At 43.7% G+C, this 27,845-nt stretch overlaps 1 protein-coding gene across 1 annotated transcript; it reads left to right on the forward strand.

The window, feature by feature from the left end:
• Positions 1-27,845, forward strand: LOC139536225 (protein-glutamine gamma-glutamyltransferase 2-like). Its single transcript, XM_071336554.1, has 13 exons — positions 1-130; positions 9,283-9,462; positions 17,489-17,707; positions 18,342-18,460; positions 19,348-19,476; positions 19,662-19,839; positions 21,498-21,633; positions 21,842-21,945; positions 22,180-22,419; positions 22,721-22,996; positions 24,838-24,998; positions 25,532-25,668; positions 27,407-27,845. The coding sequence occupies exons 1-13, from the start codon at positions 121-123 to the stop codon at positions 27,555-27,557; spliced, it is 2,040 nt and encodes a 679-aa protein (XP_071192655.1). The 5' UTR covers positions 1-120; the 3' UTR covers positions 27,558-27,845.

Here is a 27,845-nt window from a genome sequence, read left to right on the forward strand (position 1 = left end):
GGTGACGCGCATGACCACTACAAATATGACTTTCGTTCACAGTCAGAGTAGCTGCGCAGAGTAGAGAATACTTTCAACAGCCTGACACAGACTATTACCCGGCTGTACATCAACACGATAATGGCTCAAGGTAAGATTGTAATAACTGTTTGAAATGTTTTATTTGCATTGTTTTATTGAGTGTGTTGTATCTCTGTAAATCTTCTCTCTAGTACGTGCATAGCATTATTGAGCATTTGAACATAACTGTGAATTACATTTTTGAGTTTCATCAACAGTTTAACAACTAATGCATTTTCTTTTCAATATCAACGAAAAACTAGACAGTGGACAGTGGCAGATAATTTAAAATAGCTTATCATGTTATTGCTTCCTAAAATAAATACTTCCTTGCAGGACTGAGCCATATGCCAGAATATGTATCTAAATATTTGAAGCATTTAGAGGATTTCAATATTACCTTAAAAGGCTGGTGAACAATTGATTCGTTTAGAAAAAAATCTCAAAACTAAACCGCAAAGTGAAACCTGATCCATCCCTTCACTATGGACCAGGGTTTTCCAAACTCGGTCCTGGGGACATCCTGGGTGCACGTTTTGGTTTTTGCCTCTGCACTACACAGACCGGCAAATATCTTACCGGTAGCTGGTTTCTTTTACGCCTGCTACATTAGGTTAGGTTGCCATTGATGACCTTATCCAGCGGTGTCAATCAAAATTTGCCTGAGGGCCACATGTGCACAATTTATTTTAAAAATATTTCCTCGCCATCAAAATTTACAACAAATTGTTATTTTCCATTTAAAAAAAAAAATGTATTCTCCCTGGCTGTTTAGCTTTCATTTAGGTGATTATTAGCGCGCTGGACACAGGCAAGAAACTGTATGAATGTAGATCCATGATCTTTTCTACACAGTTTCAATTTGGTTTTAGTTATTTTAAGGTATATTGAGTTTTTTTATCCCTCAAAAAAAGAATACAAAAATAAATATACTACATGGCCAAAAGTATGTGGACACCTGCTCGTCGAACATCTCATTCCAAAATCGTGGGCATTAATATGGAGTTGGTCCCCCCTTTGCTGCTATAATAACCTCCAATCTTCTGTGAAGGCTTTCCACTAGATGTTGGAACATTGCTGCGGCGACTTGCTTCCTTTCAGCCACAAGAGCATTAGTGAGGTCAGGCACTGATGTTGGGCGATTAGGTCTGGCTTGCAGTCTGCGTTCCAATTCATCTCAAATGTGTTCGATGGAGTTGAGGTTAGGGCTCTGTGTTGGCCAGTCAAGTTCTTCAACACCAATCTCGACAAACAATTTCTGTGTGGTCCTCGCTTTTTGCACGGGGGCATTGTCGTCATGCTGAAACAGGAAAGGGCCTTCCCCAAACTGTTGCCACAACGTTGGGAGCACAGAATCGTCTAGAATGTCCTGGCATCCTCCAAACCCAGATTCGTCCGTCAGACTGCCAGATGCTGAAGTGTGATTCATCACTCCAGAGAACGCATTTCCACTGCTCCAGAGTTCAATGGCGGCGAGCTTTACACCACTCCAGCCAACGCTTGGCATTGCGCATGGTGATCTAAGGTGTGTGTGCGGCTACTCGGCCATGGAAACCCATTTTCATGATGCTCCCGACGAACAGTTCTTAGGCTGATGTTGCTTCCAGAGGCAGTTTGTAACTTGGTAGTGAATGTTGCAAACTAGTACAGACAATTTTTACTCGCTACGCGCTTCAGCACTTGGCCGTCCCGTTCTGTGAGATTGCGTGGCCTACCACTTCGCGGCTGAGCCGTTGTTGCTCCTAGATGTTTCCACTTCACAATAACAGCACTTACAGTTGACCTGGGCAGTTCTTGCAGGGCAGAAATTTGATGAACTGACTTGTTGGAAAGGTGGCATCCTATGACGGTGCCACGTTGAAAGTCACTGAGTTCTTCAGTAAGGCCATTCTACTGCCAATGTTTGTCTATGGAGATTGCATGGCTGTGTGCTCAATTGTATACACCTGTCAGCAACGGGTGGGACTGAAATAGCTGAATCAACTCATTTGAACATACTTTTGGTGCTTCTACAAAGTATTGCCTCAGGGGTGGGAATAGTTATGTAAATGGATCTTTCTGTATTTCATTTTCAATACATTAGCAAAAATTTATAAAAACATGTTTTCACTTTGTCAGAATTGGGTATTGTGTGTAGATGAGTGAGAGAAAAAAATAATTTGAATCAATTTTGAATTCAGGCTGTAACACAACAACATGTGGAATAAATCAAGGGGCATGAATACTTTCTGAAGGCACTGTATTCAGTAAAACCTGCAAAACGGCTAATGTAAACCAGGGGGACAAAACCCACTATCCTCCCCTGTGCCCAATAAAAAAACACACACCCCTCACCAAAGCAAAACAAAAAGTTAGACAACCCTGTATTTTGGATGCTATGCTGTAATGCGTAAACACTTTGCCTAGCTGCCAACCTGCTTGCACCAATCCGCTGTAATTACAGTAAAATACTCAAATGCAAAACCTTCCCCTCAATGAATTTCAGGTGAGGTACACTGTAATATGACATACAGAATTTTCCCTGCCACTGAGCTGCCTGTTAGTTAAATTCACAGCAGCCTCTTTACAGTGCATGTTATAATGGTGTGAAAGTTCAAGTTTCAAGTTTTAATGTCACATGCACAAATACAGTGAAATGCCTTTCTTGCAAGCTCTAAATCCAACAATGCAGTAATCAATAACAATGTAGTACTAAAAATAACATAAGGAGGAACAAAAAACAGACAATAAATTGAAATAACAAATAAGAACACAAGAAAGTAAGTAAGCATACTATATATAGGGTCAGTCAGTTCCAGTACCAAATATACAATGTGCAGGGATACTGGCGTGATAGAGGTATATACTGTATGACTAGGTGACTAGGGATAAGGATATATGATAAACAGAGTAGCAGCAGTGTATGTGATGATTGTATGTGAGTGTGTGTGCATGTGCATAGAGTCAGTATAAATGTGTGTGCATCTTATGTGTGTGTGAGCAAATGATGAAGTGATTGTGTGTGTGTGTGTGTGTGTGTGCGTGCGTGTTGGAGTGTTAGTGTGCGTGAGTATGTAGGGTCCTGTGTGTGCATAGAGACAGTGCAAAAGTAAAGGGTCGACTCAGATAGTTCGTGTGGCCATTTTGTTAGCTATTTAGTTAGCTATTTAGCAGTCTTATGGCATGGGTATAGAAGCTTTTCTGAAGCCTGTTGGTGTCAGACTTGATGCAGCGGTACCGCTTGCAATGCGGAAGCAGACAGAACAGTCTATGGCTTGGGTGGCTGGAGTCTTTAACAATTTTGCAGGCCTTCCTTACACACCGCCTGATATAGAGTTCCTGGATGGCAGGGAGCTCGGCCCCAGTGATGTATTGGGCTGTATGCACCACTCTTTGTAGTGCCATGCGATCGAGGGCGGTGCTGCTGCCATACCAGGCATTGATGCAGCCAGTTAAGATGCGCTCAAGGGTGCAGCTGTATAACTTTTTGAGGATTTCAAGGCCCAAGCCAAACCTTTTTAACCTTTTGAGGGGGCAGAGGTGCTGTCGCACCTTCTTCACAACTGTGTGTATGTGTGGACCATTTTAAGTCCTTAGTGATTTGTACACAGAGGAACTTGAAGCTCCACTGCATCCCTGTTGATGTGGATGGGGGCAATCAGCTCCTTGGTCTTACTGACGTTGAAAGAGAGGTTGTTGTTCCGGCACCACACTGCCAGGTCACGGACCTCTTCCCTATAGGCTGTCTCATCGTCGCCGGTGATCAAGCCTACCACCGTCTTGTCGTCAGCAAACTTGATGATAGTGTTTGTGTCATGCGTGGCTACGCAGTCGTGGGTGAACAGGGAGTACAGGAGGAGACTAAGCACACACCCCTGTGGGGCCCCCGTGTTGAGGGTCAGTGTGGCGGAGGTGATGTTGCCTACCCTCACCACCTGGGGTCGACCTTAAGGAAGTCCAGGATCCAGGTGCAGAGGGAGGTGTTCAGTCCCAGGGTTATCAGCTTGGTGAAAAGCTTAGAGGGGACAATGGTGTTGAACGCTGAGCTGTAGTCAATGAACAGCATTCTGACAACCGCACCAACAAAAACTGTCATCCAACATCTAAAAGTTGGATGGGGTGAGAACTTCTTTTCACATTGCCATAACCACTAAATGACAGTTTAACATGCTGTCTATAGGCCATTGGGGTTGATGTCTTAACAGAACCAAATGTAATTTTTATATATATAAAAGCAGCCTTTTATTTTTCTGGCTCAACATTGCTGATGACACAAGTGTTTTCTCCCACCTTAAGCTTTAGCCTAGTCGTATGCATCTTCAATGCATCTGAGGAATGTGTTTCAGAGGGAGTTAAGTGTTGCTAAGGGAACTTTGGGCTTTTAATAGCAGACAGCAGCTGTAACTGCAACCAGAAACTGTGGCGAACTTAATTTGTCCTTGGAATGATTTTGCGAAGCCCCTATGAACCCATTCAAACCTTTTACACCTTGCACACACACACACACACAAGCACGCAGACACATACAGACAACGCTGAGAAGCACGCAGACACATACAGACAACGCTGAGAAGCACGCAGACACATACAGACAACGCTGAGAAGCACGCACACACATACAGACAACGCTGAGAAGCACGCACACACATACAGACAGAGAGAGAGAGAGCAGAAAAATTGAACATGTTTATTTTTTGTTTGTTTATTATCTATTTCACTTGCTTTGGCAATGTAAACGTGTTTCCCTTGCCAATAAAGCCCCTTAATTTGAATTGAATTGAGAGAGAGAGAGCTCTTGCCGCTTCATTCGTGACTAGGCTGGATAGGTTGCTGTTAATAGATGAGAGAACGTATTTATTTTTCCTGGGATTTACTGTACCTGCTTCTGTGCATTTTTCCCTGACTAGGATCTTTCATTGCCCCGACCTTATTGGGTTTATTCTGGCCCAGTAATTCTGCTTGGCCTATAACAGGACACTTGATGTGGTGTTGTTCAAGTTTAGTAGACTGGAAGCAAAACAAGGGAGTGTAAGTCTCGAGTGATGGCATGGTGGAGATGGTGACCTCATGGTAGTAGCCTGCTCAATGGGGGCATGTGATCACATAAATGGGAAGACACCCCCTACACACATAGCTCACCTTGATCTCTGTCCGGAAATTTATTTTTGCACTATTCATGTTTGTGACAGACTGTAATACACTGTCTTCCCAGTGCAATAGAACAAAGCAAAACAACAATAACTACACCTTAATTACAGAAACCGTTCCGTTTAAATTCAGACTGCACATTATCTTACATCAGCTTTCATTCCACATTGCGAGAGTGTATAATAAACATGCATTTTATTTGATACCAACTGTGTAATACAAGAATGAAAAGCAGCAATAACTACACTTTACCATTACATTGATTGAGCTTGCGTTGTCTGGACTGTGTTGTCGAAAACAACATTTTGGTTGTTTATCTGCTATTAATCTGCCTAATGGTCTCCAGATTCTAGGTTTGTAGTCCTGTTGCCTCTAGCTGTGGAAAAGCACAAGTTCCCAGACGCTTTATGACTGAGTAAAATAGGCTTATTGACAACTTAATTTCTCTTTAGGATGAAAGAGCTGGACTGGAGACTTAAGTTTGTCTCCTTTGAAAGACCACTTTTCTTCAACTACAAGGTGTAAAACACATGCAAAATTCCCCACGGTTGGTCAAATGTAGAAGATACACTATCCAGATGTTCCTACAGAAATGGATTTGTCAGGGTTGGGTAGGTTACTTTTTAAATGTAATATGTTACAGTTACTAGTTACCTGTTAAATTATAATCAGTAATGTAACTTTTGGATTACCCAAACTCAGTAACATAATCTGATTACTTTCATGTACTTTCCATTTACTTCTCCCTTAAGAGACATTTAAGAGGCATTAGAAGAAGACAATAAAGAATCTAACAAACGCTTTTGGTGTGTCATCATAGAGGTCTCTGACTTGTGGTCAGACTCACTCAGATGGAACAAACTTAAACACCTTTTTTCAATTCTGAATGGAATGTCATTGAGAAAACAGAACTGTGGCATAATGTATTTTTTTCTCTCGCAAACATCCTTTATGAAATTTAAAGTAATCCATTAAATAATAATCTAGTTTTTAAAAAGTATATGTAATCAGATTTTTGTTGTTATAGTAACTGATTAGTTCATTATAATCAGTGATATGTAATCAGGTACTCCCCAACCCTGCATGTAGTTCAAAGTAGCACTCTAACATTATTCAAGAAGTAGTACACTGGCGATAGGGTATTTAAGCACCCTAGGGCAAGCAACCTTTTAAAGCTTGAACAATATTCCTCTGATTGCGTAATATGGCAATCAGAGGTAACATAATTACCTTAGCCGTTTGATGTTAAATTCTTTCTGAAAGATATGTCATTTTGTCCTATAAGAAATTGGGATAAGTGAGTGTTGACAATGCAGCTCAAAAGTGATTGGTGAAACAAGATGGTAATGTTATATTGCGTGTCAGTGACTGAGCAACCCAGCATACAGTGTTATCTTAACACTTCAAGTGTTAACCAGTGACCAGTGTTAGAACACCAAGCTTTAATGCACCATGCAAACAAAAACAAACCATTGGAAACACTTGTCAGTTAGTCTTTGTTGTTATGTACTGTCTAGAACCAATAAGGGTTCTTCGGTTTGATAGGTTTGGATTTCTAAACTTTCAATTTAATTAGTCATTAGCTGTAACAGAGACCTGAGGGGTGCCATAGCCGAGGGGCTACACCAGAGGTTAATGGTTATCTGTAGGAGGGAAGTATATGGGGGGGGGCAATTAAGCTTGGAATGTACTGAGTGTAGGGAAAGTGATCACATGTGGCAGGCATTGATAAGGGGAGAGAGCCATGGATTAGTGATGAAGGGGGTGGAGGGCAGGTCAGGTCACGTTAAGGGAGAAAGAAAAGTTTATGACCCGTATCACTTAGTTTCTTGCCTAGCAATAAAAGATGCAATGTTTGTTCAGATGTGTAGGAGGAGACTCAGCATAGAAGAAAGGGTTAAATATCAGTGCTTGTGTGAATATGTCCTTGTCTGATGCAGCTGTATTGATCCTCTGGGAAGAATAAACTTGGTTTGAGCTTTCATTGTGTCCGGTGAGTTTTAACTCTGAGAATAAGAACCTAACAGGTTCACCCCATAGGAGAACCCTTTGAAAACCCTGTTGGTTCCAGGTAGAACCCTTTGGGTTCCATGAAGAATCCAGGGTTCTACATGGATCCCAAAAGGGATCTATGAACCCAGGGTTCTACATGGAACCCAAAAGGGATCTACCTGGTACCGAAAAAGGTTCTATTGGGAACCAAAAATGCTTCTCCTATGGGGACAGCCGAAGAACACTTTTGGAACCCTTTTCTAGGAGTTTGGGCATAACCTTTGTCACCTCACATTTTGTTTTCATGTCGTTTTCTCCTGCCAATATTATTTAACAACAACCAGTCTTGTCTTAAAGAAGCAGGATGACTGTAAATAGGAAATCAGAGGGTGGGATCTTAGTCACACACCGAGCCCTGGGGACAAGGAGGTGTACAGTACTTGCTTGCACACCTCGCCTCGCAGGGAGTGACAGAACACTGCTCATTCATGTTTTCTTGTTTTCTCTCTTGTGAAATACTTCCCTTTTTTTAAAATGAATCAATGAAAGAGTTCAAGTCTGTGTCTCAATGGGTTGGTGTAGTACTTACCCACTAGTGGTACTTGAGTAAATATAGTTCCCAAGATAGTTATTTGCAAAGCAGCATTTCCTGTCTGAAGGATTCCTATGATTTTTACGGCAATACAAGTCTTTCTGTTACACAACAGGTAAGGTTTTTTCTCTTTACACTCAACAACAGGAAGTGAACTCTTATGGTTAGTTTAAATAACAATGAAAGTCCTTGGATTCATGCCTGCTGCCAGAGATAAGATGGCAGAAGGTCTGAAAATGTCTGGAAACAATTTGCAGCAGTCCTTTAACCATTTGTCTAAGGCCTATTTACCACAAGTTAATTCGACACCCTTAATGATTTAGCCATGCATACGTTTTATTCTATAGGCTATACACTTATTAATATGATTAAGTATACCATAGCTTATGTACATTTTCTTTAAAACTAAAACCACTAAAGCAGTCATTTTGACAGCTCATGTATAAGAAAAATGTAAAGTCATGCCCCCCTCCGTCCTTGACACTTGACACTTATAATGATGTTTAGGCTACTGATGTTTTCATCATTTGACCGCACGTCTTGCTGACCATGCGTCTTTGTGGTTGGGGTATTTTATTTATTTTGTTGTTATAAAAAATAAGCTGTTGCCGTGTTCCAACACATATGCTTTTAGTTTCATAGTTGTAATAAAGGCATTCCCCAAATAAAATTGATTGAACATAAGAAATGTTGTGTTTTTTGTGTTTGTTTTTACATACAGTATATCCTATAGTAAAATAAACTAATGGAAATGCTATGGTGTTCTAAAATTAATATTATATTCCAATGTTACCGAAGACCTTCATAAACACAACCAAATTATTGTTTTTGCAATAGCATATATGAAATGTTCTCAATTACACTGTTAGAATGTTGGAGTCAGAATGGCTGGTCGTTAGCTTGAGGCCCAGTGGTTCTAGTGTTAACAGACATTTAGCAGACGCTCTTTCTGTAAAAGCACATAGTCAAAGAGCTGGACAGCTAGCATAAATACAAGCAACTCTCTCCTCAGAGGTTAGTAGAATACTTCATTGTAGTGCTAAAAATAGAATGAAGTACCAGAATTGAAATGCTACAATATAATGTAAAGCAACTATTATAGACATTTCCAGAGTAGTAGTGCCATTGGCGGTGAGAGGAAGGGGTGGTCTACTTGGAAGGAACCAGCGTTGAGAGTTGGGGAGCCAGTTTGAAGAGGAAGGTCATCAGCTTAGCTAAAAACAGGTATAGACCCAATTGTCTTAAAAGCAATGGGGGAGTTTGGTCCACCACTGAGGCACCATGAAAGAGAAGACAATCAATCGATAAAATTATATTTGTATAGCACTTTTGACGAACACATTTGTCAGAAAGTGTTAAGCCTTATTATACTGAAGACTGGACTGACACCCCCAAAGAGCAAACAGGAACTGTGGAGCAGGATTGTATTCCCTTGTAACTGGCTGGGTAGATGGTCAATCCTGAGGTATTTCTACTCACTGTTTCCTTTGTCTCTCTCATCCATCTCCCAGCACTGGACATTGCCCGATGGGACCTGGAGTGTGAGTTCAACAACACAGACCACCGCACGGAGCTCAACGGGGTGGAGCGCCTCATCGTGAGAAGGGGCCAGCCGTTCACCATCAACCTGCACCTCCGCTCGGGCGTCTACCAGCCTGATGGCAGCGCCCTTGACCTCACCGTAGAGACAGGTACTGTGTTATTCCTGAGTTGTCGACTAATCAATTCCATGTGAAAAGCACTAGATAAATGTTGTTTAATTTTTTATTAATCTAGCGCAGGCGTTCCACTAGCGGAACCCCTCGACAACATTCCGCTGAAAAGGCAGCACGCGAAATTCAAAAATATTTTTTTGAAATATGTAACTTTCACACATTAACAAGTCCAATACAGCAAATGAAAGATAAACTTCTTGTTAATCTACCCATCATGTCCAATTTAAAAAAGGCTTGACAGCGAAAGCACAACATTTGATTATGTTAGGTCACAGCCAAGTCACAACGACACACAGCAGACATTTTTCCAGCCAAAGATAGGAGTCACAAAAAGCAGAAATATAGATCAAATTAATCACTAACCTTTGATGATCTTCATCAGATGACACTGATAGGACATCATGTTACACAATACATGTATGTTTTGTTCGATAATGTGCATATTTATATCCAAAAATCTCAGTTTATAGTGGTGCGTTACGTGCAGTAATATTTTGATTCCAAAACATCCGGTGATTTTGCAGATAGCCACATCAAATCCCAGAAATACTCATAATAAACATTGATAAAAGATACAAGTGTTATTCACAGAATTAAAGATAGACTTCTCCTTAATGCAACCGCTGTGTCAGATTTCAAAAAAACTTTACGGAAAAAGCATAATCTGAGTACGGCGCTCAGAGCCCAATCCAGCCAAAGAAATATCCGCCATGTTGGAGTCAACAGAAGTTAGAAATAACATTATAAATATTCACTTACCTTTGATGATCCAAATAGCCACTTGTTGTTAGCGTGTTCAGCCCAGTAATCCATCTTCATGAGGCGCGAGCACTACATCCAGACAAACTCGAAAAGTTCCGTTACAGGTCGTAGAAACATGTCAAATGATGTATGGAATCAATCTTTAGGCTGTTTTTAAAATAAAACTTCAATAATGTTCTGTAGAACATTATTGATTCCATTGTCTGTAGAAAAGCACTGGAACGAGAGCTAAATCTGTCGGGACCGTGCGTCACGAGCCTGAGACACTCTGCCAGACTACTGACTCATTCAGCTCCCATTCCCCCCTCCTTTATAGCAAAAGCCTGAAACAAGTTTCTAAAGACGGTTGACATCTAGTGGAAGCCTTAGGAAGTGCAACTTGACCCCATAGACACTGTGTATTCGGTAGGCCAAGCAACCTCAGATTTCCCACTTCCTGGTTGGATTTTTCTCAGGTCTTCGCCTGCCATATGAGTTCTGTTATACTCACAGACATCATTCAAACAGTTTTAGAAACTTCAGAGTGTTTTCTATCCAATACTACCAATAATATGCATATATTAGCATCCTAGACTGAGTAGGAGGCAGTTCACTCTGGGCACGCATTTCATCCAAAAGTGAAAATGCTGCCCCCTATCCCAAACAGGTTAAATCCTAAAGGTTAATCTTAATTTAAACATAAGATCATTTCAGTGTTTCCCCTAGATATTTCCAAAGGCATGACACAAAGGGTCCCAAAACAAACATCTACGGTTCCTGACAACAGAAACCGAAGCCTGGGCAGGGTGAGTAATGGTAAACGAGGCAGGGTAGAGTGTCAGCTAGCTAACTGTTCTGTAAGAGTCAATAGTCTTATCACTGATAATTGGAGCAGGATGAAACCGTTTCCCTATCCTCTAAACAACAGTAGTGTCAGAGCTCTCGTCGTAATGAGGATCGGACCAAAGCGCAGCGTGGTAAGTGTTCATGATTTTTTTATTAACCAAAACACTTGAACAAAATAACAACGTGAAGAAACCGAAACAGTTCTGTAAGGTGCATAAACTAGACAGAAAACAACTACCCACAAAACACAGGTGGGAAAAGGCTGCCTAAGTCTAAATCTTAACTTCCCTGCAAGTTTGAAAATACCTCATGCATGTGCTGCTGCATAGTGTGTAACACTATAACAACATACTCTCTGCTATATTTTTCTATTGTTTTAACCCCTTGAAGTCTAAGGCCTTTTTTTTCACTACCTTTACATTTTTGGCTTCTACAGGCATTTCTGTAATAGGAACCATCCACAGGTATTCACTGGAGCTATCCAATAAGTCGATTTTGGAACTGGCTTGCTGTTTAGATTTTGACCAGAGACCCAGTCTGTAATACCTACATGTTTCAAGCAGACCACCATAGTCCCTGTGCCCAAGGACGCCAATGTAACCTGTCTAAATGACTATCGCACCGTAGCACTCACATCTGTAACCATGAAATTCTTTGAAAGGCTATCCCTGGCTCACATCAACACCATCATCCCAGACACCCTGGACCCACTCCAATTCGTATACTGCCCCAACAGATCCATAGATGACGCAATCTCTATTGCACTCCACACTGCCCTCTCCCACCTGTACAAGAGGAACACCTATGTGAACACCTATGTACACCTAACACCTATCGACTACAGCTCAGTGCTCAACACCATAGTTGTAACGGCCGTCCCTCGGTGAGTGAGTAGACCAAGGCGCAGCGGGTGATGAATACATAATGTTTATTTGACAAGACGGAAAAACACGAAACGAAATACACTTGAATGATTAACAAAATAACAAAACGAACTAGACAGACCTAAACTATGAACTTACATGAAACGAGGAACACATAAACAGGAACGACCGAACGAACGAGACGAGACAGTACCGTGTGGTGCAAAATACACAGACACAGCGACAATCACCCACAAACAAACAGTGAGAACAACCTACCTTAATATGACTCTCAATTAGAGGAAAACGCAAAACACCTGCCTCTAATTAAGAGCCATACCAGGCAACCCAAAACCAACATAGAAACGGAAAACATAGACTGCCCACCCAAAACTCACGCCCTGACCATCACACACATACAAAACAACAGAAAACAGGTCAGGAACGTGACAGAACCCCCCCCTCAAGGTGCGAACGCCGGGCGCACCAGCACAAAGTCCAGGGGAGGGTCTGGGTGGGCATCTGACCACGGTGGTGGCTCAGGCTCCGGACGCTGTCCCCACACCACCATAGTCACTCCCCGCTTCTGTATCCCCCTCCCAATGACCACCCTCCAACTAAAACCACCTAAATGAAGGGGCAGCACCGGGATAAGGGCCAGCACTGGGATAAGGGGCAGCACCGGGATAAGGGGCAGCACCGGGATAAGGGGCAGCACCGGGATAAGGGGCAGCACCGGGATAAGGGGAGGCAGGTCCTGGCTGAGGGACTCTGGCAGGTCCTGGCTGAGGGACTCTGGCAGGTCCTGGCTGAGGGACTCTGGCAGGTCCTGGCTGAGGGACTCTGGCAGGTCCGGGCTGAGGGACTCTGGCAGGTCCGGGTTGAGGGACTCTGGCAGGTCCGGGCTGTAGGGCAGCTCATGACTGTAGGGCAGCTCATGACTGTAGGGCAGCTCTGACAGCTCCTGACTGGCTGGCGTCTCTGGCAGCTCCTGACTGGCTGGCGTCTCTGGCAGCTCCTGACTGGCTGGCGTCTCTGGCAGCTCCTGACTGGCTGGCGTCTCTGGCAGCTCCTGACTGGCTGGCGTCTCTGGCAGCTCCTGACTGGCTGGCGGCTCTGGCAGCTCCTGACTGGCTGGCGGCTCTGGCAGCTCCTGACTGACGGACGGCTCTAGCGGCTCCTGACTGACGGACGGCTCTAATGGCTCGGGACAGACGGGCGGCTCTAATGGCTCGTGGCAGACGGATGGCTCAGAAGGCGCTGTGCAGACGGATGGCTCAGAAGGCGCTGGGCAGACAGATGGCTCAGACGGCGCTGGGCAGACAGATGGCTCAGACGGCGCTGGGCAGACAGATGGCTCAGACGGCGCTGGGCAGACAGATGGCTCAGACGGCGCTGGGCAGACAGATGGCTCAGACGGCGCTGGGCAGACAGATGGCTCAGACGGCGCTGGGCAGACAGCCGACTCTGCCCTGCTGAGGCGCACAATAGGCCTGGTGCGTGGTGCCGGAACTGGAGGTACCGGGATGACGGCACGCACTTCAAGGCTAGTGCGGGGAGCAGGGACAGGGCACACTGACTTCTCGAAGCGCACTATAGGCCTGGTGCGTGGTACCGGAACTGGAGGTACCGGGCTGAGGGCACGCACCTCAGGGCGAGTGCGGGGAGAAGGAACAGTGCGTACAGGGCTCTGGAGACGCACAGATGGCTTAGTGCGTGGTGCCGGAACTGGAGGCACTGGGCTGGAGACACGCACCATAGGGAGAGTGCGTGGAGGAGGAACAGGGCTCTTAAAACGCACTGGAAGCCTGGTGCGTGGTGTAGGCACTGGTGGTACTGGGCTGGGGCGAGGAGGTAGCGCCGGAAATACCGGACCGTGTAGGCGTACTGGCTCCCTTGAGCACCGAGCCTGCCCAACCTTACCTGGCTGAATGCTCCCCGTCGCCCGACCAGTGCGGGGAGGTGGAATAACCCGCACCGGGCTATGTAGGCGAACCGGGGACACCATGCGTAAGGCTGGTGCCATGTAAGCCGGCCCAAGGAGACGTACTGGTGGCCAGATATGTAGAGCCGGCCTCATGGCACTTGGTTCAATGCTCAATCTAGCCCTACCAGTGCGGGGAGGTGGAATAACCCGCACTGGGCTATGCACCCGTACAGGAGACACCGTGCGCTCTACTGCGTAACATGGTGTCTGCCCGTACTCCCGCTCTCCACGGTTAGCCTGGGAAGTGGGCGCAGGTCTCCTACCTGCCCTCGGCCCACAACCTCTTAGCCCCCCCCCAAGAAATTTTTGGGTAGTACTCACGGGCTTTTCGGGCTTCCGTGCTAGACGCGTCCCCTCATAATGCCGGTTCCTCTCTCCGGTCTCCTCCGCTCTCCGAGCTGCCTCCAGCTGTTCCCATGGGCGGTGATTCACCTCCACTTTAGCCCATGGTCCCTTTCCTTCCATGATCTCCTCCCAAGACCATAAATCCTGCTTCGTGCGCTGTCGTTGCTGTCCATTAACCCGCTGCTTGATCTGGGTTTGGTGGGTGATTCTGTAACGGCCGTCCCTCGGTGAGTGAGTAGACCAAGGCGCAGCGGGTGATGAATACATAATGTTTATTTGACAAGACGGAAAAACACGAAACGAAATACACTTGAATGATTAACAAAATAACAAAACGAACTAGACAGACCTAAACTATGAACTTACATGAAACGAGGAACACATAAACAGGAACGACCGAACGAACGAGACGAGACAGTACCGTGTGGTGCAAAATACACAGACACAGCGACAATCACCCACAAACAAACAGTGAGAACAACCTACCTTAATATGACTCTCAATTAGAGGAAAACGCAAAACACCTGCCTCTAATTAAGAGCCATACCAGGCAACCCAAAACCAACATAGAAACGGAAAACATAGACTGCCCACCCAAAACTCACGCCCTGACCATCACACACATACAAAACAACAGAAAACAGGTCACGAACGTGACAATAGTGCCCTCCAAGCGCATCACTAAGCTGAACACCTCCCTCTGCAACTGGATTCTGGACTTCCTGACGGGCTGCCTCGAGGTGGTGAGGATAGGCAACAACACATCCACCACGCTAACCCTCAACACGGGGGCCCCTCAGGGGTGCGTGATTAGTCCCCTCCTGTACTCCTTGTTCACCCACGACGGCGTGGCCGCACATGAACGCAACACAATCATTAAGTTTGCTGATGACACAACGGTGTGTCTGACGATGAGACAGCCTATAGGGAGGAGACAAAGGAGCTGATCGTGGACTACAGGAAACGGAGGGCTGAGCATACCCCCATCCACATTGACAGAGCTGTAGTGGAGCAGGTTGAGACCTTCAAGTTCCTCTGTGTCCACATCACTAAGTAATTAACATGGACCAAACACACCAACACAGTCATAAAGAAGGCACGACAACGCCTCTTCCTCCTCAGAAGGCTGAAAAGATTTGGCATGGGCCCTCAGATCCTCAAAGTTCTACAACTGCACTATTGAGAGCATCTTGACTGGCTGCATCAGCGCTTGGTATGGCAACTGCTTGGCATCCAACCACAAGGTGATACACAGGGTAGTGAGTATGGCCCATTACATCACTGGGGCTGAGCTCCCTGCCATCCAGGACCTCTATACCAGGCGGTATCAGAGGAAGGCCCTGAAAATTGTCAAAGACTCCAGACACCCAAGTCATAGACGTTTGTCTCTGCTACCGCACAGCAAGCAGTACCGATGCACCAAGCCTCGAACTAACAAGACCCCGAACAGCTTTTACCCCCAAGCAATAAGACTTCAAAATAGTTACACGGAATATCTGTATTGGCGCTTTTTGCAATGACTATTTTGACTCATCACATACGCCAGTGTTTCCTAACTCCGGTTCTCCAACAGCCCAAACACACCTCATTCAACTCATCGAGGGCTTGATGATTATTTGGAAAGTTTAATCAAGTGTGCTTGTCCAGGGTTACAATAAAAATGTGTACTGTTGGGGTGTACTGGAGGACCAGGGTTGGGAACCACTGACATACGCTGCTGCTGCGGTTTATTATATATCCTGTTGCCTAGGCACTTTACCCCTACCTATATGTACATGCAGTGCATTCGGAAAGTATTCAGACCCCTTCCCCTTTTCCACATTTTGTTATGTTACATCCTTTTTCTAAAATGTATTACATTGTCATTCTAAACACAATACCCCATAATGACAAAGCAAAAACAGTTAAAAAAAAAAAATCTGCCAATTTATATATAAAAAATTTAAAATATCACATTTACATAAGTATTCAGACCATTTACTCAGTACTTTGTTGAAGCACCTTTGGCAGCGATTACAGACTCGAGTCTTCTTGGGTATGACGCTACAAGCTTGGCACACTTGTATTTGGGGTAGGTACTATGGCAACGCCTACTTGAGTGTTTCTATTGGCATTGGGAACTTATTTATTTTCCCCAATGGTCATTGTGATCTACAAAGTGATAAGGAGTAAGAAAAGCTAATGGTGAGGTCGAATGTTGTTTCAAGGAAAGGGAAACCGTTTAAGCCTGTTCAAATTTTCAGTGATAACGCTATTGACTCTTGCAGAATAGTTAGCTGACACTCTACCCTGCCTCCTTTAACATTACTCACCCTGCCCAGGCTTTGGGCTTTGGTTCTGTTGTGAGGAACCATAGATGTTGCGTTTGATGACCCTTTCTGTCCCGCCTTTGGAAATATCTAGGGGAAAACACTGAAATGATCAGATGTTTTAATCAAGATTAATGTGTCAGATGTAAGTAACAGTCATAAGAGGGGTGGAGTGGCCATTGTACAGACCACAGAAGTTTCTACAGTATCCACCAGTTTGAGAACAGGAAGAGGATCACTCCACAGGAAAGCATGTGTCCTTTCAAAGATAAGGCTATCACAGTGAAAGTTAAACTATTTTTTAATCGGCTGTAATATAAACTTTAATACACATAACAGCCAAGGAAGGAATCTAAGTTGTTTCAGCATGCTGCTGAAAGCAAAGGGGTTAAAAGGGGTGATTCTTTGGTGTTATGCCCAGTCTGAACACAATGGAATTTCAGTTCAGGCAGTTTATCTTAACGGAGGTCACTTGAAGGAAGCTGAGTTTCCATCGTCTTTGATCCCTGTGGAATTGTCCACCATTTTCCAATGTTCTCGCTGAAGGGTTTGGGAATAGTATGTCAATTGTACAGTCTGAATTATGAAAATGTTTCATGTGTGACCTGAAAGCATCTGTGTGCTTCATATTTTTTATGATACAGTAAAGAACGTAATTCTTATAAAGGACAGCAACTTCTGTCGAGGTCATGACTTTTGTCAAGGCCTATTTAAACCCTCACTTTAGACTAATGAGATCCATTGACACATCTTATGACAAAGAATGACAGAATAGCTATGGCCAATATTACTTTCCCTCCAATGGTAAAATAAGTAGGTAAGCTCTAGTGTTTTGGCTTTGAAGTCCTTTACATCATCCCTAGTCAAGTGTTCCATCTTTCACCCTTTCTCTTCTTCATGTCCTCTACTAGGTCCCCAGCCCTCTGACCAGTATGGTACACAGGCCTCCTTTGGGCTGACCGACCAAATCGACACCTCCCGCTGGAGCGCCGCCATCACCAGTCCCCCCGGGAACATGGTGTCTCTGTCCATCTGTTCCCCCCCGGACGCGCCCATCGGACGCTGGCGCCTGACCCTGGGTCAGGGGGGCAGGGTGGACTTTGTGCTGCTCTATAACCCCTGGTGCACCGGTAGGTAAACATTCCATACATCATTCTGTCTGTGAGTGTAGTAGGGGCTATGCATAGTTGAGTGGAATGCCTTAAGAGTAATTGACAGACGCAGAGACGAGACATAGCTATGCGGAATGTGTCGACAGTTGGAGAAATTGCTTGAGCCGTGCTGAGAATTAGAAAAGTAAGAGAGCCAACAGTCCAATATTTTAGAACATATTTTTAGAACATGTTTTGGACTCTGATAGGCGCTTTAGATGTCTCTGTTACAAAGACAGCCAGCATGACCAATGGAGAGATGCAGGTTTACAGGAAGGATCCCACAGTGGGGAGAACAGGATGGCATGGATGGATGGATGGATGGATGGTAGTTTTGGAGATGATATGATAATCATACAATGGAGAATGGGATGGATGGGGATGGATAAGTATTTTCCAGTATCTCTAAATGTTTAGCCCTATCATGTGCTGTATCTACAATACAAGTTACACTTAGACATTTTGTTACCTTAGACATCAAAGTAAATGGACAGCAGATAGTCTCATTAAAGATTTGAAAGTGGTGATCACGAGCCAAAAGTGGTCCACATTTTTTGTGTACTAATTCATCCAATTGCTTCCTACATCATCCCCTCCGTATGATATGTTACAGGTGATGTGGTGTACATGGACAGTGAGGAGAAACTGAGGGAGTACATCTTGGCTCAAGATGGTATCATCTACCGAGGCGGCTGGAAATACCCCATCCCAACACCTTGGAACTATGGCCAGGTACCAACAGCAGCACAGCTCTGATCGTTGTATAAACAGCCTCCTTGAGGAGAGACAAACCAGAATTTGGTGGTAGTGATAAAGGCTTGGCTTTTGAATTTGGCTTACGCTTACCCTGATAAGGGAGAAATAGCCATTCATCAAGAGATGTATGTTGAACTGCTTTCCAATGTAACTACTGTACTGTGCACTTTCAAAGGTGAGATCATGCTGCCTCATAGTACTGTATATTTAGAGATGTAGGATCTTAATTTGATCACCCTGTTGCAGGGTGATACTTGTAGTGTATTTGAGGTTTAAAAAGGAAGTTTATCATTTCCATTTTATTCTTATGAAAGAAATTATCAACCCTTACAAAAATGTCCAATAATTATAATCCACATAATAATTTACATTTCCTGTTGCTGCAGGATTATTTTCCTTCTGTAGGAAACCGGCTCAAATTAAGATCCTACATCTGTATGATTGGCCTGACAAGTTTGATAAAGTGAGAAGATAAATTATGGTTGAGAAGAACTTGTGAACTGTTGACTGATAAAATCCAATTGAGGCTATTTTCTTTCCACATCAAGATGCTTCCATTGGTTCAATCTGTGTATAATTGACAGATCATGATAATCCCACTGAGATGGTGAGACCAAGGTTCAATTGTTGATACAACTCATTATCTAATTGGTGTGTGTCATAGTAGCATATCCTGCACACTGTCGTTCAGCTTTACTAAACGTTTGCACATGATATTTTCAGAAGAGAATCAAAGACGAGAAGCAAACTTCTAATCCTTTGATCTTTATTCGATCTTTTGCTCACCTTTGCATGCTTAGTTCCCTTTTGAAAATAAATAGCAGATTGATTTGACCTTGTGTGGTTTTCTCTGTGTGGTGTAGTTTGAGGATGGGATCCTGAATGCCTGTCTGAGAATCCTGGATATGAACCCGAAGTGCCTGTGTAACCCTGGGAAAGACGCTTCAGGGAGGAGAAACCCAATCTATGTGTCCAGAGTCCTCAGTGCCATGGTGAGATCACATCAATCGGTTTCACATCCTGTCATGCACTGCATTACACACTGCAGTTCATACAGTAGAATAGAATATAAAATATACACTTGAACATATAGTAGATGGCAAATAGCAAGGCTCAATATAACAACAAAGCTGAATGTGAAATGAAGAGCCTGACCATTGTTGTTCATGTCCCTCAGGTGAACTGCAATGACGACAAGGGAGTCTTGCTGGGCAGGTGGATTGATGACTATGACGGCGGGGTGAGCCCTCTGTCATGGAAGGGTAGTGTGGAGATCCTCCGGAACTGGGACACAAATGCCTGTCAGCCTGTGCGCTTTGGCCAATGCTGGGTGTTTGCAGCAGTGGCCTGCTCAGGTTAGACATGAATGCATAGACATTAAGACTGAGTTTTTTACATACTGTATCATTATATTATGTAAGAGACATTCTGTCCCCTTTTTGTATTGCACAAGACACCTTTAGTAACACATTCATCACTAAGATAAGGGCTCTGGGACTAAACACATCCCTCTGCAACTGGATCCTGGACTTCCTGACGGGCCGCCCCCAGGTGGTAAGAGTAGGCAACAACACGTATGCCACGCTGATCCTTAACACTGGGGCCCCTTGGGTGTGTACTTAGTCCCCTCCTGTATTCCCTGTTCACCCACGACTGCGTGGCCAAACACGACTCCCAACACCATCATTAAGTTTGCTGACGACACAACAGTGGTAGGCCTGATCACTAACAATGATGAGACAGCCTTTAGGGAGGAGGTCAGCAAACTGGCAGTGTGGTGCCAGAACAACAACCTCTCCCTCAGTGTGAGCAAGACAAAGGAGCTGATCGTGGACTACAGGAAAAGGCGGGCCGAACAGGTCCCCATTAACATCGACGGGGCTGTAGTGGAGCAGGTCGAGAGTTTCAAGTTCCTTGGTGTTCACATCACCAATGAACTACCATGGTCCAAACATACCAAGACAGTCGTGAAGAGGGCACGACAAAACCTTTTCCCCCTCAGGAGACTGAAAAGATTTGGCATGGGCTCCGAGATCCTCAAAAGGTTCTACAGCTGTACCATCGAGAGCATCCTGACTGGTTGCATCACCGCCTGGTATGGCAACTGCTCGGCATCTGACCGTAAGGCGCTACAGAGGGTAGTGCGAACGGCCCAGGACATCACTGGAGCCAAGCTTCCTGCCATCCAGGACCTATATAAATTAATAGGTGGTGTCTATTAATAGGCGAAAGCCCATAAAATTGTCAGAGACAATGTCCAGTCACCCAAGTTATAGACTGTTTTCCCTGCTATCGCACGGCAAGTGGTACCGGAGCGCCAAGTCTAGGACCCAAAGGCTCCTCAACAGCCTCTACCCCCAAGCCATAAGACTGTTGAACAATTCATAAAAATCACTATCGGATCATTTCCATTGACACCCCCCCCCGTACACTGCTGCTACTTGCTGTTTGTTTGTTACCTATGCATAGTCACTTTGCCCCCACCTACATGTTCAGCTTACCTCAACTAGCCTGTACCCCCGCACACTGACTCGGTACCGGTGCCCCCTGTATATAGCCTCGTTATTCTTATTGTGTTACTTTTTATTATTGCTTTTTATTTTAGCCTAGTTGGTAAATATTTTCTTCTTGAACTGCGCTGTTGGTTAAGGGTAAGGGCTTGTAAGTAAGCATTTCACGGTAAAGTCTACACTTGTTGTATTCGGCGCATGTGGCAAATAAAGTTTGATTTGATTTGATTCTATGAATAGGGGGGCAGGTAGCCTAGCAGTTAAGAGCCTAGGGCCAGTAACCAAAAGGTTGCTGGTTCGATCCCCAAGCCAACTAGGTGTCCCCTTGAGCAACTTTACCCAAATTGTTTCTGTACATCACTGGATAAGAGTGTCTGCTAAATGACCTAACTGTAAAATATATACTTGTATATGATGTATTTATAATGCCATATGTTAGACCTGTAGTAGAATAGTTGATGAGTAGTATTGGCTAACTGTACATGATTTATGTGCCCTCTCAGTTTCGCGAGCCCTGGGCATCCCTTGTCGACTGGTCACCAACTACAATTCAGCCCACGACACCAACAGTAACCTGGTGATAGAGCGCTACGTGGATGAGAACGGACAACTTGTTCAGAAGTCCAGTGACATGATATGGTGAGACCTCATGAGGACTATCAAATTGGTGGATTTCCACTCAGACAAATTCAATACAGAGCTAGCCATGTATTTGTTCATGCTTTTTGCCAACAATCTGGAAATAGTCAAGGCATTCCGGAGGTTGGGTATATGAGCAAATGTCCTTCAGTTGTAGCAGACCGTCTGGAAATGGTTAAGGGGTTACTATGGTTGTGTGTCTTTGTAGGAACTACCACTGCTGGGTCGAGAACTGGATGACCAGACCTGATCTCAAACCAGGTTTTGACGGCTGGCAGGTCATGGACCCCACTCCACAGGAGAAGAGTGAAGGTGAGGCCTTGATGGTATTGACAATAACCCCAACTACAATAACCCAAACTACAATAATCCCAACTATTTCAGAATAGCCCATTAAAGGGCCTGACCCCAATTCATGTGTAGTGATTCCAGAAAACTCCTGAATTGCTAATCATCAGATTTTACTAGAAGTGATAAGGATATGGCTTCAGATATGTCATAAAAACATGTAATCTTCAGTTCCCTCACAGATTGTCCTTCTTTCAGGGGTTTACTGCTGTGGCCCTATCCCACTGAAAGCCATCAAGGAGGGCGAGCTCACCTATAAATATGACGCCTCATTTGTTTTTGCGGAGGTCAATGCTGACATACACACCTTTATGAAGAGGAAAGATGGCAGCACGAAGAAGATCATCAGCTCCGTCCAAGTGGGGCTGAAGATCAGCACTAAGAGCGTGGGCAGTGATAGGAGAGAGGACATTACACACCTGTACAAGTACCCTGAGGGTAGGGAGCTTCACTATGACACCACTGTAACATGCCACCAGGACACACAAATGTCACATTACACCACAATATGCCGCCAAGACAGCAGATTAGAAAGAATATGTGACTTTCCTAAGTATTTGAAGTAGTCTGTTCTTTATATGTACAATCAGATAGAGTATGGAGCTTCAAAATAAGAAATATATGGTGAAGTTCACTAAAGACTACTCTGGAAACAAGTTCTTATTCTTCCCTAAATGTGTCAGTATATTAATTTACAGTATATGAAAGCATGTATAACTTTTGCTTTCTGTGCCCCCAGGTTCTGACGAGGAAAGGGAGGCCTTTACAAAAGCCAACCACCAGAACAAACTACTGCAGCAGCAAGACAATGCTGGCCTGCTTATCGTCATCAAGGTTTCCACGGAGATGAGAAAGGGCTGTGACTTTGACGTTTTTGCCGTGATTACAAACAACACGCCCAATGAGAAGAAGTGCCGTCTGGTGTTCGGCTCCAGAGCTGTGTCCTACAACGGCATTCTGGGAGAGAACTGTGGGTTCAAAGACCTGCTCAACGTACAGTTGGCACCTGGAGAAGGTCAGTTGGCTTTGTATAATGGAAAGATTTGAGTATATATACACTGCCTACGGAAAGTATTCAGACCCCTTGACTTTTTCCACATTTTGTTAGTTTACAGCCTTATTCTAAAATGGATTACCTTGTTTTCCCCCCTTATCAATCTACACATAATACCCCATAATGACAAAGCAAAAACAGGTTTTTAGAAATGTTGGCAAATTTAAAAAATTAAATATCACATTTACACAAGTATTCAGACCCTTTACTCAGTACTTTGCTGAAGCACCTTTGGCAGTGATTACAGCCTCGAGTCATCTTGGGTATGACGCTACAAGCTTGGCACACCTGTATTTGGGGAGTTTCTCCCATTTTTCTATGCAGATCCACTCAAACTCTGTCAGGTTGGATGGAGAGCGTTGCTGCACAGCTATTTTCAGGTCTCTCCAGAGATGTTCGATCGGGTTCAAGTCCGGGATTTGGCTGGGCCACTCAAGGACATTCAGAGACTTGTCCCAAAGCCACTCCTGCATTGTCTTGGCTGTGTGCTTAGGGTTGTTGTCCTGTTGGAAAGTGAACCTTTGCCCCAGTCTGAGGTCCTGAGCGCTCTGGATTAGGTTTTCATGAAGGATATATCTATACTTTACTCCGTTAATCTTTACATCTATCCTGACTAGTCTCCCAGTCCCTGCCACTGAAAAACATCCCCACAGCATGATGCTGTCACCACCATGCTTCACCGTGAGGATGGTGCCAGGTTTCCTCCAGATGTGACGCTTGGCATTCAGGCCAAGGTGTTCAATCTTGGTTTCATCAGACCGGAGAATCTTGTTTCTCCTGGTCTGAGAGTCTTTAGCTTCCTTTTGGGAAACTCCAAGCGGGCTGTCATGTGGCTTTTACTGAGGAGTGGCATCCGTCTGGCCACTCTACCATAAAGGCCTGATTGGTGGAGTGCTACAGAGATGGTTGTCCTTCTGGAAGATTTTCTCATCTCCACAGAGGAACTCTAGAACTCTAGTCAGAGTGACCATCGGGTTCTTGGTCACCTCCCTGACCAAGGCCTTTCTCCCCCAATTGCTCAGTTTCGTCGGGCGGCCAGCTCTAGGAAGAGTCTTGGTGGTTCCAAACGTCTTCCATTTAAGAATGATGGAGGCCACTGTGTTCTTGGGGACCTTCAATGCTGCAGAAATGTGTTGGTACCCTTCCCCAGATCTGTGCCTCGACACAATCCTGTCTCAGAGCTCTACGGACAATTTCTTCAGCCATTCTGACATGCACTGTCAGCTGTGGGACCTCATATAGACAGGTGTGCGCCTTTCCAAATCATGTCCAATCAATTGAATTTACGACAGGTGGCCTCCAGTCAAGTTGTGGAAACATCTCAAAGATGATCAATGGAAACAGGATGCACCTGAGCTCAATTTCGAGTCTCATAGCAAAAGGTCTGAATACTTTTGTAAATATATTTTCGTTTTTAATAACATTTGCAAAAAAAAAATTAAAACCTGTTTTCGCTTCGTCATTATGGGGTATTGTGTGTAGATTGATAAGGAAATTGTTTTATTTAATCCATTTGAGAATAAGGTTGTAACGTAACAAAATGTGTAAAAGTCAAGGGGTCTGAATACTTTCCAAAGGCACTGTATATGTGAGCGTGATATACTGTAGCTCATTTAGAGTTTAAGACCGTGTATGGAGTTATCTTTTCATGTTATTTCATGTCTAATGCTAATTCGTGAATGTGTGTCTGTGTGCATTGAAATCATACTGTCCAGTGTTCTATGTATCTGCTTATGTCAACATGTCAACATCCTGAGGAATTGGATGGTGTCTCACTTTCTCTGCTTTATGTCTCACTCCAGAAAAGCGGGTTGCTCTTAGGATGAACTACTCCAAGTATGCAGAGAACCTCACTGAGGACAACCTGATCCGGCTGGCGGCTCTGCTCCTAGACTACGGTACCCAAGAGGCTTACCTCGCTGTGAGGAACGTCGTACTGGTTAACCCCGAGATCAAAGTCAGGGTACGGCCACTATTCTCACTACTTTAAAACTTTACAAAACACAAGAATACAGTGATTAACATGAGTAATAACTATACTTATTGCAGCAACCTCAGTGGAGTACTCTGACTAGGGAATCAAAAATGTTCAAGCATTTGGTCCCAAGCCAAGGACGCTAACCACAGCTCCAAGATAACTAAGTTGCTTGGAAGTACTCATGCCAGAACAGAGGTCACAATGTGAAAGAACTGTACCAGCTGGCATTGCAAGCTTGAGTGTGATTATCAGAGATATCAACAACAAAAAAAGATCCTACATCTGTAGCTAAAGACATCCATAGATAGTCAAGATATTTATCTAAACTTTCATAAAAAATAATCAACTGTCTTATGTCAACATGTGTCAACATCTGATAAATTGTTTGAAAGAACCGTTCCAGCTGGCATTGCAAGCTTGAGTGTGATTATCAGAGATGGAGCGTTCTCCATGCTCGCCTAGCCGATGAAATGCAATATGTCAAAGCATTAAGATAATTTATGTTCCCTGATATATAGATCCTTGGGGAACCCAAAGAGAACCGTAAGCTGGCGGCTGAGATCACTCTGCAGAACCCTCTCCCAGTACCGCTGCAGAACTGCTGCTTCACCGTGGAGGGGTCCAATCTCACTGGAGGACAGATCTTCACTGAGAGGTAGGAGGGAACCATGACAGGGTGACGTTTATTTCCAAACGGGACTGTTTACAGATCAAGTGCATTTACCGCTAAAAGTAACAACAGGAGTGTAAATAGGACCTATTAGTGAGGGTCAAAGCAACAATTACATGTAATGTTTGTCAGGGATGTCTAAAAGGATATGTATAATTCATAGACATATAATCAATCATGTTTTAGTCACCAAGTGGTGCATGCCCATGCCTTGGTGGAGTTGGAGGTGTTCATGAGAATGGAAATGTATGTTTTGTAGCAGACTCACAATAGTGCTTACATGTCAAAAGCAGACTAAAAGTCTTATTAGTGCTAAGTGGGATACTGAATTCCCAGCCATGTACAATTCAAGCACACTTTAACTATCCAAGTGTTTTGCCAAGACCACAATTTCATGAATCTTCTCAAAAAAAAAAGGGATTTGAAAACAAACACTTTCACCTCAAAGACTAGGAAGTTCGCTGGACGGAAGCTGACTGTTTCACTAGGTTGTGAATGTTTGTCTGGATTTATTCAGTATTTATAATAATAATTTGATTGTGAGAGTATCGTTTTGTCAGAGTTGGTTTTCCAAGCATTCAGATGGTATAAGAGACCCAGATGCAGACACGGGAGGCAGATGGTTTGATTCTTTGATATTTATTATAATCCAAAAGGGTAGGCAAGAGAATGGTCGTGGACAGGCAAAAGGTCAAAACCAGTTCAGAGTCCAGGAGGTACAGTGTGGTAGGCAGGCTCGAGGTCAAGGCAGGCAGAATGGTCAGGCAGGTGGGAACAGAGTCCAGAAACCAGCAAGGGTCAAAACTGGGAGGACTAGCAAAAAGAGAATAGAAAAAGCAGGTGCATGGGAAAAACTTGCTGGTTGACTTGAACATACAAGACAAACTGGCACAGAGAGACAGGAAACACAGGGATAAATACACCGGGGAAAATAAGCAACACCTGGAGGGGGTGGAGACAATCACAAGGATAGGTGAAACAGATCAGGGCATGACAGATGATTGTGATGAGTTGTGGGTTTGGTTGGCATGTGACTCCTAGATGTTTGGCTCAATGTGGTGTTACACAATCGAGATGAGAATATGAATGGATTTGTTCATTAAAACAGTTTTGAATGAGTTTGACGAGCTTCTAAAACATAATTAAATATCCTATACTATAATAGGGTTATTTAGCACATGCTTTAATCCAAAGTGTTTTCTAGTTCAGACATATATATATATCTATGTAGAGAACTATGGCTGATACAATACATACACAGTCCTTGCTGGTCAGCTCAGCAAAATAATTACAATCACACTATCACACTAGGATCTACATTTGAGCCAGTTTACTACAGAGGGAAAATAATCCTGCACCAACAGGAAATGTGAATTATTGTGGATTATAATTCATGGATATTTTTTGTATTTTTTGTATTTTTTGTTGATCTATTTTTCATTAGGGCAAATCAAGTCTGAAATTACAAAATGGACATTACAAACTTTATAAGCCTTTTTAAAACTAAAATACACTACAGGTTTGCATTTCAAGACTCAGAAACAAAAGAGTGATCAAATGAAGATCCTACATCTGTAGCTAAAGACATCCATAGATAGTCAAGATATTTAACTAAACTTTCATGAAAAATAATCAACTGTCTAAATATGTATGCTGGGAATGTAGTGTGATAGTGTTACAGTGCATGTAGATAGAGTAACTTCTAAATATTTACCCTTCTTAGACTTAACTCCACGGTGGAACCTGGGCAGGAAGCCAAGGTCAAAATCTACTTCACGCCCACCCACTCGGGCCTAAGGAAACTGGTGGTCGACTTCGATAGCAATAAGTTGTGTCACGTCAAGGGCTACAGGAACATCATCATCGGAAAATAGAGGACCCACCCTGAGCCTACACTCCATAAAACCTAATGAGAAAGAAGCCTTGTTACGAAATGTTTGCAAAGCAACATATTGCTGTTCTCATAGATATATCTCACTTATCACCTATAGTTTTATACATTTATACATTTTATAGGATGTATAAATATTTTGTATGGAAAGCTTTGAATTGTAATACTTTCACATTTTTGCATATTGTTGTCAACAAATTCATATTGTAAATGAATTTATTGACAATATAGTGCTACACACCTTTTTAATAAATACATGGAAAATAACATA

This window comes from Salvelinus alpinus, chromosome 12 (genome assembly GCF_045679555.1).
Source record: "Salvelinus alpinus chromosome 12, SLU_Salpinus.1, whole genome shotgun sequence".
In the NCBI taxonomy this organism is placed as follows: Eukaryota; Metazoa; Chordata; class Actinopteri; order Salmoniformes; family Salmonidae; genus Salvelinus; species Salvelinus alpinus.